The sequence below is a fragment of the Chenopodium album genome, chromosome 4 (genome assembly GCF_948465745.1).
Source record: "Chenopodium album chromosome 4, dcCheAlbu1.1, whole genome shotgun sequence".
Classification (NCBI taxonomy): Eukaryota; Viridiplantae; Streptophyta; class Magnoliopsida; order Caryophyllales; family Amaranthaceae; genus Chenopodium; species Chenopodium album.
This window is the reverse complement of record NC_137837.1, coordinates 79,229,726-79,244,648: the sequence shown is the minus strand read 5'-3', so window position 1 is coordinate 79,244,648 and position 14,923 is coordinate 79,229,726. Positions and strand designations below refer to the sequence as shown.

The following is a 14,923-nucleotide window of genomic DNA, read 5'->3' as shown; positions in this document are numbered from 1 at the left end:
CCTTCATAAGTAATAGTATACCCTATACCATACAGCTATACAAGTTTTAAATGTTACACAAGTTCATGCTCAGCTTTAAGTTTGGTTAATCCCTGGCTAGAAGGTCCCTCTGACTTTTATTTTTCTTTACTTTATATGGAGTACTTTGTATATAATATGAAAATACAATAGTTTAAGCTAATCTATTACATGATTGCAGCGATGAATATACGAGCATATGCATCCTGGGATAGCTTCTCTCATTCTCCAGTTGGCAAGGTATTGTAGCCTGCAGTAATGGCATATAATCAAATTTTCATTACTTTTAAAAATCTTAAATTAACAAATAGTTTGAAATTATGATGATACTTCTGCTCGCGTTAGAAAGTAAATTTAATTGATTGGAAACTCATGATTATGAATAGTCATACCTCTTTATATATCAGTTCATCAATCTCTTCAATTCCTTGCTCTTCTTGCTCGTTTTCCAAATAGCTTCCCGGAAAATTGAATAGTTGCCAGCTCCATCCTATGATCTAATTTAGCTAGCCAAAAGGGTTTTCCAACTGACAACATATAGTATCCCCAAGCCATCCCCACCACCGTACCAAAACCATATCCAATCAGGATGATTTTCCATTCTGACAACATTCCTCCATCTTCAATATCATCATCATCATTTGTTTCGGTAACTGAAGGATCTAACTTCGGCCTATTATCTTCTCCACAATCTGGCAATGGTAATCCACATAATCCAGGATTACCCATGTATGATTCTGCTGGAAATGTGTCAAAATTGTTTCCATGAGGTATGGGACCCACTAGGTTGTTCATTGATACATCGAAGACTCCCATAAATGTCAAACTCACCAATTCCTGAGGAATTTCCCCAATAAGCATGTTGAAAGAAAGGTCCAAGGAGTCGAGCAACTTCAAATTGCTGATTGTTGGAGGGATTGGCCCTGTGAGCCTGTTGTGTGAGAGGTTAAGGCCCCGAATCAAGACCAACTGACCAATACAATCGGGAATTTCTCCTTCAAATGCATTGGATGAAAGATCAAAAGCCACAAGGGTAGTGATGATCTTCTCATACTTAGTCTGCAAACCTTTGAATGCTAGCACAATTGAGTACTTGTAACCGATACCTCCCATATACTGTAAAACCCCAGAGGGCTCACTGGTATTAATCATTGCGTTGAAATTTTTTATGTATGTTGCTGGCAATCTTCCGCTGAATTTATTACTGGAGAGGTCGAGAATCTGGACCAGGGAAAATGGATGTGCTACCTTTGAGCCTTTGATATGGCCACGGAAACTATTAGAATGTAAGTCTAGTACTTTCAGGTTTGGGAGAGTATCCAACCATGAGGGAAATGTATCATTAAATTTGTTGTTTGCAACACTAAGAAATTCTAGGCTTGTACAGCGTGCCATATCTTGTGGTAGCAACCCTTGCAATTGATTGTCACTAAAGTCTAGATATTTCAATGTATACTCACCATCACATGTTCCCCAGTGTGCAGGTAGAGTGCCATGGAAGCTGTTCGACCTCATATTCAATATAACAAGTGAATTGCTAAAGTTTCCCAAACAACGAGGAATTTCTCCTTCCAATCTGTTGCTTGATACATCCAGGAGATTAAGGTATTTCAGGTTACAAATTGATTCATCAATGGGGCCTGTGAAACTATTATCTGAAGCAGAAAATGAAATAATGGTGGAAGATGCTTTTGGAAGTGGAAGTGGTCCTTTTAGAGTGTTAAAGGAGAGGTCAATGTCCTGTAAGCTCTCCCAAGGAAGATGTTCTAAACCTCCAGAAAGCAAGTTATGTGAAAGATCCATATTTGATATCTCTGCTAAGTTTTGAAGCCACTTGGGTACGTCGCCATGAATGTTGTTTCTGGACAAGTACAAGGATTTAAGTTTTAGCTGGTCTTTTAGGAAACCAGGAAACTCACCTGTGTTGCAAGAGGAGAGACCTAGGAAAGTTAGGTTAGGCCAGGCAGTGGTTGAATCATTGTTTGTGACAGTGATACTTGTATTCACTGAGAGTTTGTTATCTGTTAAGCTGAGTAACTGGAGTTTGTGGAGACCAGTCAACAAATCTAGCTGCATCACGCCACTCAAGTTATTGGATGAGATATCGAAATGCTCAAGGTGTACAAATTGTGAAATCCATTGTGGGAATGATCCTTCTAATTTGTTACCCTCCAATTCCAATTCTTGTAACTGTGACTCTTTACTGTTATTAAAAACTTCACTAGGCAGACTAGTGAATTGATTAGTGACGAGGCTTAAACTTTTCAGGGATGGTAGACTGAACATCCATGGTGGTATTCTTCCCTCGAGGAAATTGAAATCTAGACTTAGATAGTAAAGACTTGATAATTTGCTTGTATTGATTGAAGAAGGGAGGTTACCTCTGAAATGATTATTCTGTAAGTCGATCTTCTCTGTGGTGTTCCACACCCATTTTGGAATTTCCCCATCAAAGAAGCAGCCAGAGAAAGATAGTTCCCTCAGATGATGAGATTGGCCAAGGGAGGAGGGTAATTTTCCCCTGAAAGTGACTTCAGTAAGATCTATGACTTCAAAAGGGCTGCTCCAATTGTATGTCTCTAAGCTAGTCGACTGAAGAGGCCAATTATTACCAATATCAAGTACTCTCAGATGAGGTAAGTTGAAAATTTTAATTGGCAATTCTCCTTGCAGATTGGTTTCATGTAGCTTAAGTGATCTTAAGGATGTGAGGTTCACAATTGACTGCGGCAATGCTGAATTGATGTTCACATTGCTGAGATGGAGCTCCCTTAACTCCGTCAGGTTGTCAATAATTTTCTTGAATATTGGCAGTTCTAGATCAACAAAATTATTGGTAAGATCAAGAGAGTTTAGTTGAGCAAGATGGGCGATCTGAGCAGGAATTTTCCCAGCAAAACGGGAGCTGGAAAGGTTAAGGTGTTCCAACAGTGGAAATCTGCCAAATTGAGGTGTTATACTGGATTCGTTGAAATCATTATAGGCTAGATTAAGGCTTTTGAGATGATTGAGGAGGAAGAGGCTACTATTAGAGTCAATGCTTCCACTAAGTTTGCTGCAACTAAGATCAAGCCCAATGACACGATGCGTTCGTGGATGACATGCAACACCTTCCCATTCGCAACAGTTGCCATCTTTATTCCATGTTGATGTCTTTGATTTGGCATTTGGACAATTATCGGATTCAGGCTCAAGGGTGAAGGAAGTTTTAAAGCCAAGCAATGCAACTCTTTCTTCATCATGGCACTGCTCGGATGATAAAGATCTATGGTAAGATGATGAATACGCAACTCCAGCGTTCAAATTAAAAAATAAGATTAAGCAGAGACACCATTTAAGCATAGGAAACATGGCTTCTGGTTTGGTCAATTTTATTAGGGAACAAATATCAAATGCAATGGAGTCTCAGCTGAAATTGCAATTTTTTATTCATAAATGCAAAGAGTAGTTAGCTATTATTATTTTAATTTTCTTAGGAAATGTATTTCTACACATCATAATATTTCGTTTTCAAATTTCTATACTAATTTCAAAGAGTAGTTAGCTGTTAACATCCTAATTTTCTGAGGACATGTTATTCAACACATCATGGAATTTCGTTTTCAAATTTCTATATTATCCAGCTATCCTCACTTGTTCATTATTACGCGGAAATAGCCATTTGCTTGCTCAAAACTATTCACTGTTCTTACAACGTATCACTCTTTCTTCTCTTTCTTATCGTTACAAAAATTATTCAGAACATTCTAAAAGATACATGTGACTGTAAATTCCAGGTAGTGCTGAGTTTACACTACTGATGTATGAAACAAAAGTTATATACTTTGCTGTAATTATGTTTGTGTGTTCTTGCAATTTGGAATTTATTTATGATGTAATCAATCATGAACAGGACGAGCAGCCCCTGGAAGGCAAGTCTTATATAACCAGAATCTTAGCTTAACAACAGCAGCCGAGCTGAAGCTGCTTGACACACCACGCAACAGGATTCAAGTTGATTCGGTAATTCAAAGGTTACTCCTTTTTTTAGTTTATTAAACTCTTGTATTTATAAAACATTGTGCACAAAATTTAATGGAACTTATAATTGAAATGATGAAGGCTTGTAAAAAATTATTTGCTGCAAATTTTCAGATGATAATAAAGTTATGCTTATGATAAACCATTACATTCCATCCAACTTAGGTAAATCTAATGTATACATACTTAATTTTCTTAGATGCTTCCCCCTTCGAGAAATTTCAGCAACTAGATGGAGGAAAGTCATACATGTCACTTGAATTTAGTTCCTTCCTGTTCTTGCTCTTGCTCCCGCTCTACCAAATCGCTTGTACCGAAATTCAAGCAAAGCCAATTCCATTTTGTCAGTTAATCTGATAAACCAAAAGGGTTTTCCCACTGACAACATATAATATCCCCAAGCTAAGCCAACTACTACACCACTGCTAAAGCCCATCAGTACGATTTCCCACTCTGGCAATATGCTCCAATAATCTCTAGAATCATCCTGGTCATCTCTGGTGTTGTTAAAAACTGGCGTGTCACTTCCTCCACACTTAGGCAATGGCTGTCCGCATAAGCCAGGATTCAACCTGTATGAATCAGCTGAGAACGTACCAAAGTTCTTCCCTTGAGGTATAGGCCCCTCCAGTAGGTTTTGCGAAACGTTGAAGACCCCAAGAAATGTCAAACTAACAAGTTCTTCTGGGATATGACCAGTGAGCATGTTGGACGAAAGGTCCAAGCAGTCAAGCAAGGACAACATCCCGATGGATGGAGGGATGTGCCCAGTAAGGCGGTTATATGAAAGATTAAGGCCTCGCAATGACACCAAGTGCCCTATGGAATCTGGAATTTCTCCCTCGAAGCTATTTTTCGACATATCAAAAGTCGCCATTGTGGTGATGATCTTTTCATATTTCTGTACATTCCCATTGAATGTTAATGTGATGGAGTACGAGTACGGCGAGTACCCATACGAGAAGTTATTGGATCTCATGTACTGTGGACGACCAGGAGTTGCCACATTCATCTCCATCATGGCTCTGAAATTTTGTATGTATGTTGCTGGCAATTTTCCAGAAAAGTTGTTATTTGAGAGGTCGAGAATTTGCAGCTCTGGAAATAGTTGATCATGCTTTGTCGAAGTAATTAGAGGACCGTGGAAGTTATTGTAGCGTAGATTGAGAACTTGCAGCTGCGGGAGGCTGTCTAGCCATGATGGAAATGTTCCCTCTAACTTGTTATTCCCGAGATACAGAACATTTAAGCTTTTACACCGTGACAGAGAATTTGGCACCACCCCTTCCAATTGATTGCCACTTAAGTCTAGATACTCCAATGAATCACACTCTGAGAATTTTGTTGGTATGATGCCATTGAGTTTATTCATTTGAAGATTCAAAGCCATGAGCCTACTGTTACTATTTACCAAACAATGAGGAATTTCTCCGATTAAAGTGTTGTTTGATAAATCAAGGATGGTGAATAGAGTCAAATTACAAAAGGATGGATTAATGGTGCCATTTAGTCTGTTATTTGACACAATTAATGTCTGAAGCCATAGATTTGTCGGCAAAACCGGAAGAGGCTCTTGTAACTTGTTGGATGAAAGGTCGACATAGAACAATTTCTTCCAAGGGAGATACTTTAGACCATGTGTTAGATAATTATTAGAAAGGTGTAAGCGTAAAGACGGATAAGGTTCAGCATGACTAATGTTGACTATCCATCTAGGAAGCTCACCTCGGATGTTGTTATTGTCAAGATATAACATCTCGAGTCTTTCTTGGTTTCCCAAGTAAGGAAATTCACTAATATTGCAAGAAGAGAGTCCCAAATATGATAATTTGGACAACATTGTGGAGGAGTTGAGCTTAGTAGACACTGATAAACTATTTAAAGATAAACTAAGAGTATCTAGATTTTCAAACACAGAAAACATATTGAGATGGACATTACCAATAAAGTTATTGCTCGACAAGTCAAGGTTTGCGAGAGTAGAGAGATTAAAAAACGATTTGGGAATTTGTCCAGTAATCTTGTTGTTTCTTAAAGAAAGTAGTTGCAAGGAATTGCTACCATTACCAGAAACATCACTCAATGAACCACTAAATTGGTTGATTTGGAGACATAAGTTTATTAATGAAGGAAGCTGGAAAGGCCAAGATGGTATGGTTCCGGTAAGCATGTTGTGTTTAAGGTACAGGCTGGAAAGATTAGAGAGCGTATGAATGTTTAGCGATGAAGGCAGACCACCAGTGAGAAAATTATTTGAGAGTGAGATTTGGTTAGTGACATTCCAAACCCATGGTGGTATAGGACCATGAACACCACAACCCCTTAGATTCAAGTAGCTTGGGCTAGTTTGGTTTATGGAGTATGGTAATTGCCCGGAGAATTTTGTATAATCAAGTCCTAGGTATATCAAAGGGCTGCTCCAACTACCTAACTTTGTGACGAGGTCGCTATTTCCCTCTAAATTAAGTGTTTGCAAGTATGGAAAATCAAGAATGTCAGAAGAAAATTTCCCCTGTAAACCACATCTAGATAGGTCTAAATACATTAAGGAAGACAAGTTTACCAAAGATGCGGGGAAATTTGAATTGATTAAGACGGAATCAAGATCAAGATATGACAAGGATGTTAAGTTTTTAATGATACTATTGGCATCAGGCATTTCAAGCCAATAATCATCAACAGTCAGCCAATAATTATTATCAGTCTCCAAATTTCCAGAAAGGTCAAGTGATTCAAGTTTTCGTAGTTTGGATATCTGGTGAGGCACCCTGCCTTGGAAATATGATTCAGAGAGGTTAAGCAAGGATAAGTGAGAGAAATCTCCAAAATTAGGAGGAATGGAGGAAGCAGAAAAATCATTGTTGTTTAATGAAAGGTATTTGAGATAATGAAGTTGGAAGAGGGTGCTATTCGACTCTATACTTCCACTAAGTTGGGAGCAGCCAAGGTCAAGGCCAATAACATGACTGGTTAATGAATCACAAGTGATCCCATCCCATTGACAACAGTCGATGCTATTATTCCATGACATTGTTTTCGCTCTACTGATAGTGCACCTAAAAGAGGCAGTAGGGTCAATTGACATAGAATTTGAGAAGTGAAGCAAGGCAAAACTCTCATCACTACGACAAGTGGGATAACACGAAGTGACTACCAGATTGAGGATCAGGTAGAGTAGAGTGACAACAATTCCTAAAGGATATTGCATGACTACTGAAAAAATATTTATGTGTAGAAACTTGGTGGTTTTTAGACTAAAGTAAGAATGGGTTATAGGACTTATAGCTATGGAATTAAAGGAATATGTCCTATTTAAAGAGAGGAATAAGGTTAACAAATTAAGTGTACAAGAAAAAATGTTAGCCCATCCAATACTGCATTATTGGTACAATTGCACATCTAGAAGTTGATGATATAAAGAGTCACTAATGAGACTAGTAGACTTTATTATTATTATTTTTTTAATTATTTTTTTAATTTTTTTTTTTTTTTGGGTGTGAAAAGAAGTATCATTGTATGACTAGTTAACTAGACTTTTGCTGAAAGAATACTTAGACGATTTTAATTAGTGGGCTTAAGCACGGTAGGCTAATAGAAAGAAAGGAAAGTCAACTGGAAATAAAACTAAATAAATTGTTTTTTCAGATTTAAAATTTGTGTTTACAAATTGACACGCTCGGTGGGACAATTTTCGCTCTTCATCTCCGCTCTCCAAGTTTCAAACTCGTAGATTTAATGGGGGCATACCAAATTTGCTTTCAAATTCTATAAGAAAGTTTCGAGACCAAGTTGCATCCGATATCAAATCTCCACAACAGGTCTCTAGGGGGCATTTGTTGACACCGAAATTTTGTTAATTATTAGGTGTCAGATTTATGTAAATTAGGAGATAATATCAAAAAATATAAGATATTATCTTTAAGATTTCGTAGAATATTTTATAGCTATCTTGTTTACTACTCTACGACACTCTATATAAAGAGAGTCGTTTCTAGGGTTTAAGGAGGCTCAAATGAAATAAGTCACAAAGACCCCATCTCCTCTCTACCACCAAACATTGTAGGTACATAGTATGGAATAAGCCGATAAGACCCTATACTATAAACAAATATCAAACCCTAGCCCTTTGAAGAGAGGAATCAAGAGATCTACAAGAGTTGTAACCCACAAATTATCAATGAAATAATTGTTACCGTATATTTTTCTACCTATTTAATTATATATTGCAGGTTTGAATTGTTATGGTTTACAACAAGCAATAATACAAATTACAATTTACAAATAGGGGTGCGGGATTTTAACCTATGACGTATCTAATACAATTGTTCAATTTTAATTATTAGATCATACCTTATTGGTAAATACTTGGTAATATTACATCATTTTATATTAATTTTGGATGAGATTTGGATGATCAATTAGTTTAATGGGTAAAGTCATTAGGATAACCAAGTCCCGAAGCGAGGAGAAGCCACTAAATAAATCCTCTCACTAAAAGTATGGATTGAGAGGAATTTTGGGAGAACTGCAGCTCCCAAGATTCCTGTATTAACAACTTAATCAAAATACAGTATAATACTGTAATTATAATATGGAAATTACAAATTATTGGTGTCTTCACAATCAGTTTTAACTTTTAAGGAATTACAACATCTAATGCTACATCTAACAGCAGATTTGTAATTACTATTTTATCACACCAATGTTTTTCCTTAGTCATAAATTACAATTGGCATCTGCTAGCAAAGTAGCAATGAGTAATATAGTCAACAATTGTGACTGTTGCTAAATAGATCATTCGGGACGAAATGGTAGAAAATTGAGGGATTATGACAAGCTGACAACCCTTAAAAGATTAACAACCTATAATTCTATACAAGTATATTACTTCTACATTTGACTTCTTCAAAATTTGAATTGGTCACACTTATGAAGTAATACTTTGACTTGTAATACTATTCAAAGATTTTATTTCGACTATTATTTGTAATTTATGACTAAGGAAAAACATATTACACATACAACGAATTTATCTTAATATGTATTTTTAGAATAAACGAACTTTATTAGGATGATTTACGAAAGTATGGTTATTTTAAAACTTATTTACGAAATTAATGTCCACGTAGGCTCGGATAAGTTTTTATTTTATTTTTTTATTTTTCAAAGTAAAACCGCTACCTCAAGTAGCGGTTTATGTACTAAATCGCTACTTGAGGTAGCGGTTTTACCCTTCATAAATTGATTAAATGTATCTTTACTTAGAGTACTAATGACAAACCGCTACCTCAAGTAGCGGTTTTAGACTATAACCGCTACTTAAGGTAGCGGTTTGTCTCTATAGAAAAAAATTACCCCAAACGTATATCCAAGCCTACGTGGACTATATTTTCGTAAATAAGTTTCATTCCAATGCAAAATCGTAAATAAGTTTCTTAAAAGCTATATTTTTGTAAATCATCCACTTTATTAATCTCATAAGTAGGGTCGGCTATATGAACCAAAAGTGATTATTCCTTATAATCATCACAAAAATCTTCCTCCTCCATCTCTTACGATCAAAAACCTCATTTTCATGCAAATTCATATGCTTCATATCCTTCCTAACTCCTTTCAACCAAATCATTTTCGGTATCCCTTTATTTCGTTTAACCTCTTCATGATCCGACTCTTCCATAATTTACGAACTTTTTTATATTTTAAAAAATAACCAACAGTGGATCAAAATTTTACAATATCAAGCTTGATTTTTTTATTTTTATTTTTATTTGTATTTTTTTTTTTAATTTTATAAAACAAGCGTGAAAAAATGAAAGTGTAAAGAATATAAAGAAACAAATTAAATGCAATTGATATTAGTGTGAGATTGCAAGACATGAGAATTTGACTAGTACTAGCTAGATTTTTCATATATCTAATAAAAAGAGTAGAATTTCTCCTATACTTATGACTTATCCATTATCAACAAAAGTGTCTCGATCCTAACTTAATGAGTTTGATTATTGTTGATTCAAGAGACACTTTAACCACCACCAAAGACTTTAAACAAAACATTAATTGTGAGTGAATAAAGCATTTCACATTATTTCCAATTTCTACAATTTCTGTATAAATTTGGCATGTACAAGTACAACCAATTTATTAGAATCAAGGACACAGCGTTAGTTTCTCAAACACTTGTTGTCTTGTAATTTGTAAACATCATCACATCACCAAAGCCATGTTTAGCCCGTCAATAGTACTATGTTTTTCATTACTATGTCTATGCCTTGCTTTCAATCTTGTTTTTGTGCCTTGCTCATCATCTTCTCTCCATAATACATCATCTTTGAACTATTGTCGCGAAGACGAGTACTATGCACTGCTTCACTTAAAAGAATCCTTCAGCTTTACACAAGCCTCTACCTACATTCCTACATGGAAACAAGGTTCAGATTGTTGTGAATGGGGTGGAATTACTTGTCATCCTCTTACTCATCATGTCATTGCACTTGACCTTTACAACAATCGTATTGTCGGAACAATCCATTCGAATAGCAGTCTCTTCCAACTAAGCCAGCTTCGGAGCCTTGATTTGTCCTTAAATGATTTTTCTTCATCCACTATTTCGCACAAATTTGGTCAGTTTCATTTTCTTAAACACCTAGATCTTTCTAGTTCTAATTTTGTTGGTAGGGTACCTCTTGAAATATCTCAACTCACTAAATTGACATCCCTTGATTTATCATGGAATACAATAGAGTCACAAATTCTTCAAATCATCACTAACTTGTCTTCACTTTCATATCTTGATCTTGAAGGATGCAATTTAGGAGGGGAGTTCCCTACTAGTGTTCTTCACCTACCACGCCTAAAGTTACTCAACCTCGGAAGCAATGATGCTATAAACTTTCAGTTTTCGTCATTGTACAATTGGAGTAGCCCCTTGGAATACTTACATCTTAGCTCTACCAATTTTTCATCTAACATACCCTCTTTTTTTAGTCGATTACAAAATTTGAAATCATTATATTTACAGAATACCAATCTACGTGGGACTATTCCAAGTTGGGTGTGGAATACCACTTATGAAGTATTAGACCTTAGTAGTAATGAACTAACTGGCAGTCTTCCGCCTACAATGAACATAAATAAGCTCTCAAGTTTAACTTCTCTTCATTTAGAAGGCAATATGCTTGTTGGAGAAGTTCCGGCTTGGTTGTTTTGCTTGAAGTCATTGGAAACCATAATCCTTAGTAATAATGAACTGAACGGCAGCCTTCCATCTACAATGAGCACAAGCGAGATCTCGAGATTAACTCGACTTGATTTAGCAAGCAATATGCTTGTTGGAGAAGTTCCTGCTGCTTGGTTGTTTAGCTTGAAGTCATTGGAAGTTATTTCCCTCTTGTCCAATAACTTCAATGGTAGTGTAAGCCTTTATCAAGTTTTTTCTAACCTTCCAAAGCTTCATACTCTTTTTTTGTCCAACAGCGGCCTTTCCGTGACCTTAACTGATGACTCATCCATAACCTCATTTTTATCTAATTCATTGTCTATTTTAGAGTTATCCAACACTAGTATTCATGGCGAATTCCCTAAGTGGTTACAACGGCTAGTTACGGAATCGTCGATTAGAATATTGGATCTTTCATACAACTCTTTAACCGGAGTTCTTGAAAACCTCCCTTGGGGTGATTTAATTATAGTTGATATCTCTAACAATAATTTAACAGGATGTCTCCCAATCTTTTCACCTCCTAATACCGTATTTTTTTCAGCCGCAAATAACAATTTTACGGGTCCAATAGATTCATCAATTTGCAAATTGACATCTCTACAAGGTCTTGACTTATCTAACAACAGTTTGAGTGGAGATTTCCCACATTGTTTTGGAAACATAAACAGTGGACTCATTCTATTGAATTTGGGATTCAATAACATTCATGGAACTCTTCCTACAAACTTTTCCAAGTGTGATAGTTTACAATATCTAGACTTAAGTAGTAATAGGATGCAAGGACAAATACCTCGATCTTTGGTGCAATGTACAAGTTTACATGCTATCAATCTTAGAGGAAACAATTTTAAGGATGAATTTCCTCATTGGTTGCATACTCTTCCAGGAATTAAAGTACTTGACTTGAGTTCTAACAACTTGTACGGTCACATCAATAATGTAAGTGAACATGATCCATATCCTGCGTTACAAATTCTTGACCTTTCTTGTAACAACTTCAGTGGTAAGATACCCACAACTTACATAAATAATTTTCAAGCCATGACCAGAACTATCGATCACCATGGTTTTCCGCAATATATGGTAACCCCTTCATTTGTGAGACCATTCTATTCTATCATGCTGACTTTCAAAGGTGTGCAATTACCTTATGAGAAGATCATTGAAACACTCTATTTTTTTGATCTATCAAACAATGCATTTGAAGGAGAAATCCCAGAGTATGTAGGACAATTGGTAGCAATTCAAGGCCTTAATCTGTCACACAACCGCCTTACAGGGCACATTCCTCCATCCATTGGATCGTTGTCCTCGCTTGACAGTTTGGACCTCTCCTCCAACATGTTAAGTGGGAGCATTCCTCATGAATTGGTTAGTTTAACCTTCCTTGAAGTCTTCAATGTTTCAGAAAACCAACTGGAAGGGCCTATACCTCAGGGGAACAACTTCGATACATTCTCATCTGATTCATACAAGGGGAATCTCGCATTGTGTGGGGAGCCATTGCCTGATTGTGGAGGAAATAGCACGCCATTTGTGAACAACAACGAAGATGATTCTAAAGATCATGGGAGCGTATTGAAAGAGTGGGAAACTATTGTGATGGGCTTTTGCAGTGGCATCGTTGTTGGGATGGCTTGGGGATATTATATGTTTTCCGTGGGAAAGCCCTTTTGGTTTATCAAATTGGCTGACAAAATGGAGTTGGCTTTGCTTGATTATTTTGGGACGAGCAATTTGGTACGTAGAAGTGGAAGAAGAGCAAGAACAACAAGGAACTAAAATTCGAGTGTTGTATATATATGTATGAATATTTTGTAATAGCTTGCATTGCCTTTTATCTGCTGATTTTCTTATCAATCCAGTTGCTGTAATTTCTTAAACGCACAAACAATTAAGAAGATAAAGTATGATATACATTAGTTCATGCGAGTTCAATATATGGTTTTCATAAGCACAAAGCAATTATTGTGTACCTAATTTATGATATTATAATCAGCACCATGTTCAGTGAATGCATGATGGCTTTTATTTGCCAATTAAACCTTTTATTAATTGAATTCTTTTATGTTAGGATTTTATATGGTTGATTATTTAAAATTAAATATAAAAATGATTTGGATATTTTAGGGTCGGGGTTATCATTACCTGCCATTCACTTATATATTAAAGATAAAGAGTAGAAATTTTGAGAGAGAATAGAGGCCAATTAAGTGGTTCTAAAGACTAGATAATAAGTAATTAACAGTACATTAACAGTACATTAAATCGCAAATAGTAGCTAAAGAACAACACTCATGCATAATTTAATTAAAGTAATTTCTATTTGAGTCATTATCTTGTTTAGTTGACCTTCAAGTCATCATATGGACTATGGACTTTGGGTTAACTCTCAACATAGTATAAACTATAAGCCTACAAATTTATTTTTCCAACACGTTCATTTGATAATATATGATATTTGGAATAGCTAACTTATTGTATAATTTTTTCAATACGTTCATTTATCAAGACTTTTAAAAACTTGATTTGATAAATAAGTATTTGGTATATTTATTAAAAAAGCTAACAGTCTATATTTAATAAATACAACAAGAAGTCAGCAATCACTTTGCTTATGCTAGAAAGTCTAGAGTATCGATCTTGACCCCGTTCAATACGTAAATTGACGAAGACTTATGTGGAAACTTGACTTTAAATATGTCCTCCTTCGTTTATAATCTATTGTTACGTTTTCTTTTTGTGGGTTTTTTTTATGAAAGTATTATAAACAAATTTTATCCTAAATTATGTTGTTACTTTTTAAATTTTTTTTACTAATATTTAATTATATATTTAAGAATAAATTATAATCATTTTTTTTGACAGGAAATTATAATCATGACCTATGCTATGTAGCAATTTCGGAATCTCTCCTTAAATGTTGTTGTTTGATGAATCTTAAATTAACCACATCAAATATTAGGGGCACCCAAAGATGGGAATTCACTAATAACCTTGCAAGATAAGAGATATAATATTTAAAACTAAATTTGGGCGAGATTAAAGTTCGTTAATTCTAAAAATCCATATTAAGTTCGTTAATAACCATTATTACCTCTATTTCACTTATATAATAAAGATAAAGAGTAGAAATTTGAGAAAGAAAAGAGGCCACTTAAGTGATGATAGAGACTAGAGAAAGAAATTAGTAGTAGATCGAAAATAACTATTAATCCATTAAAGTCATTGTCTTAGTTAGTTGATCTTAAAGTCATCATCTGAACTCTAGGTCAACACTCGATAAGTTGAAGGCCTAATATTTTCTACACGTTCATTTGGTGATTTGGAACAACTAGCTCATTGTACATCTACTTCTAACACGTTCATTTATCAAGACTTTTAAAAACTTTATTTCATCAATACATATTTGTTTTTTTTTTTTAATCCATTTAATTCCCTTTGCTTGATTTTATTTTTGACTTACCCCTTCTCCACGTACACATTTCTAAACGTAAATTAAAATACATAAACATATAAATAATCTTGGTTATACTATACCCTGAAATATATAAATACAACCTCTTGTATGGTGAAGATCCTCCTAAGGACAAAATAATTAGCTACAAGATCAATGTCACAATGAAAGTTAAGCTCTAGCCTTACGCTGTTATTCTTGTTAATTTG

The 14,923-nt window shown here is 35.3% G+C and overlaps 3 protein-coding genes across 3 annotated transcripts; 1 reads left to right on the top strand and 2 right to left on the bottom strand.

The window, feature by feature from the left end:
- Positions 1-74: 74 nt before the first annotated feature.
- Positions 75-3,369, bottom strand: LOC145628317 (receptor-like protein 6). Its single transcript, XM_081680601.1, has 2 exons — positions 411-3,369; positions 75-268 (listed from the first exon to the last, which is right to left on the bottom strand). The coding sequence occupies exon 1, from the start codon at positions 3,367-3,369 to the stop codon at positions 439-441; it is 2,931 nt and encodes a 976-aa protein (XP_081536727.1). The 3' UTR covers positions 75-268; positions 411-438.
- An 896-nt stretch (positions 3,370-4,265) lies between these two features.
- On the bottom strand, positions 4,266-7,246 carry LOC145628316 (receptor-like protein 41). The gene has a single exon (XM_081680600.1). The coding sequence runs from the start codon at positions 7,244-7,246 to the stop codon at positions 4,301-4,303; it is 2,946 nt and encodes a 981-aa protein (XP_081536726.1). The 3' UTR covers positions 4,266-4,300.
- Positions 7,247-10,258: 3,012 nt separating this feature from the next.
- On the top strand, positions 10,259-13,039 carry LOC145628315 (receptor-like protein 7). Its single transcript, XM_081680599.1, has one exon. The coding sequence runs from the start codon at positions 10,259-10,261 to the stop codon at positions 13,037-13,039; it is 2,781 nt and encodes a 926-aa protein (XP_081536725.1).
- Positions 13,040-14,923: the final 1,884 nt, after the last annotated feature.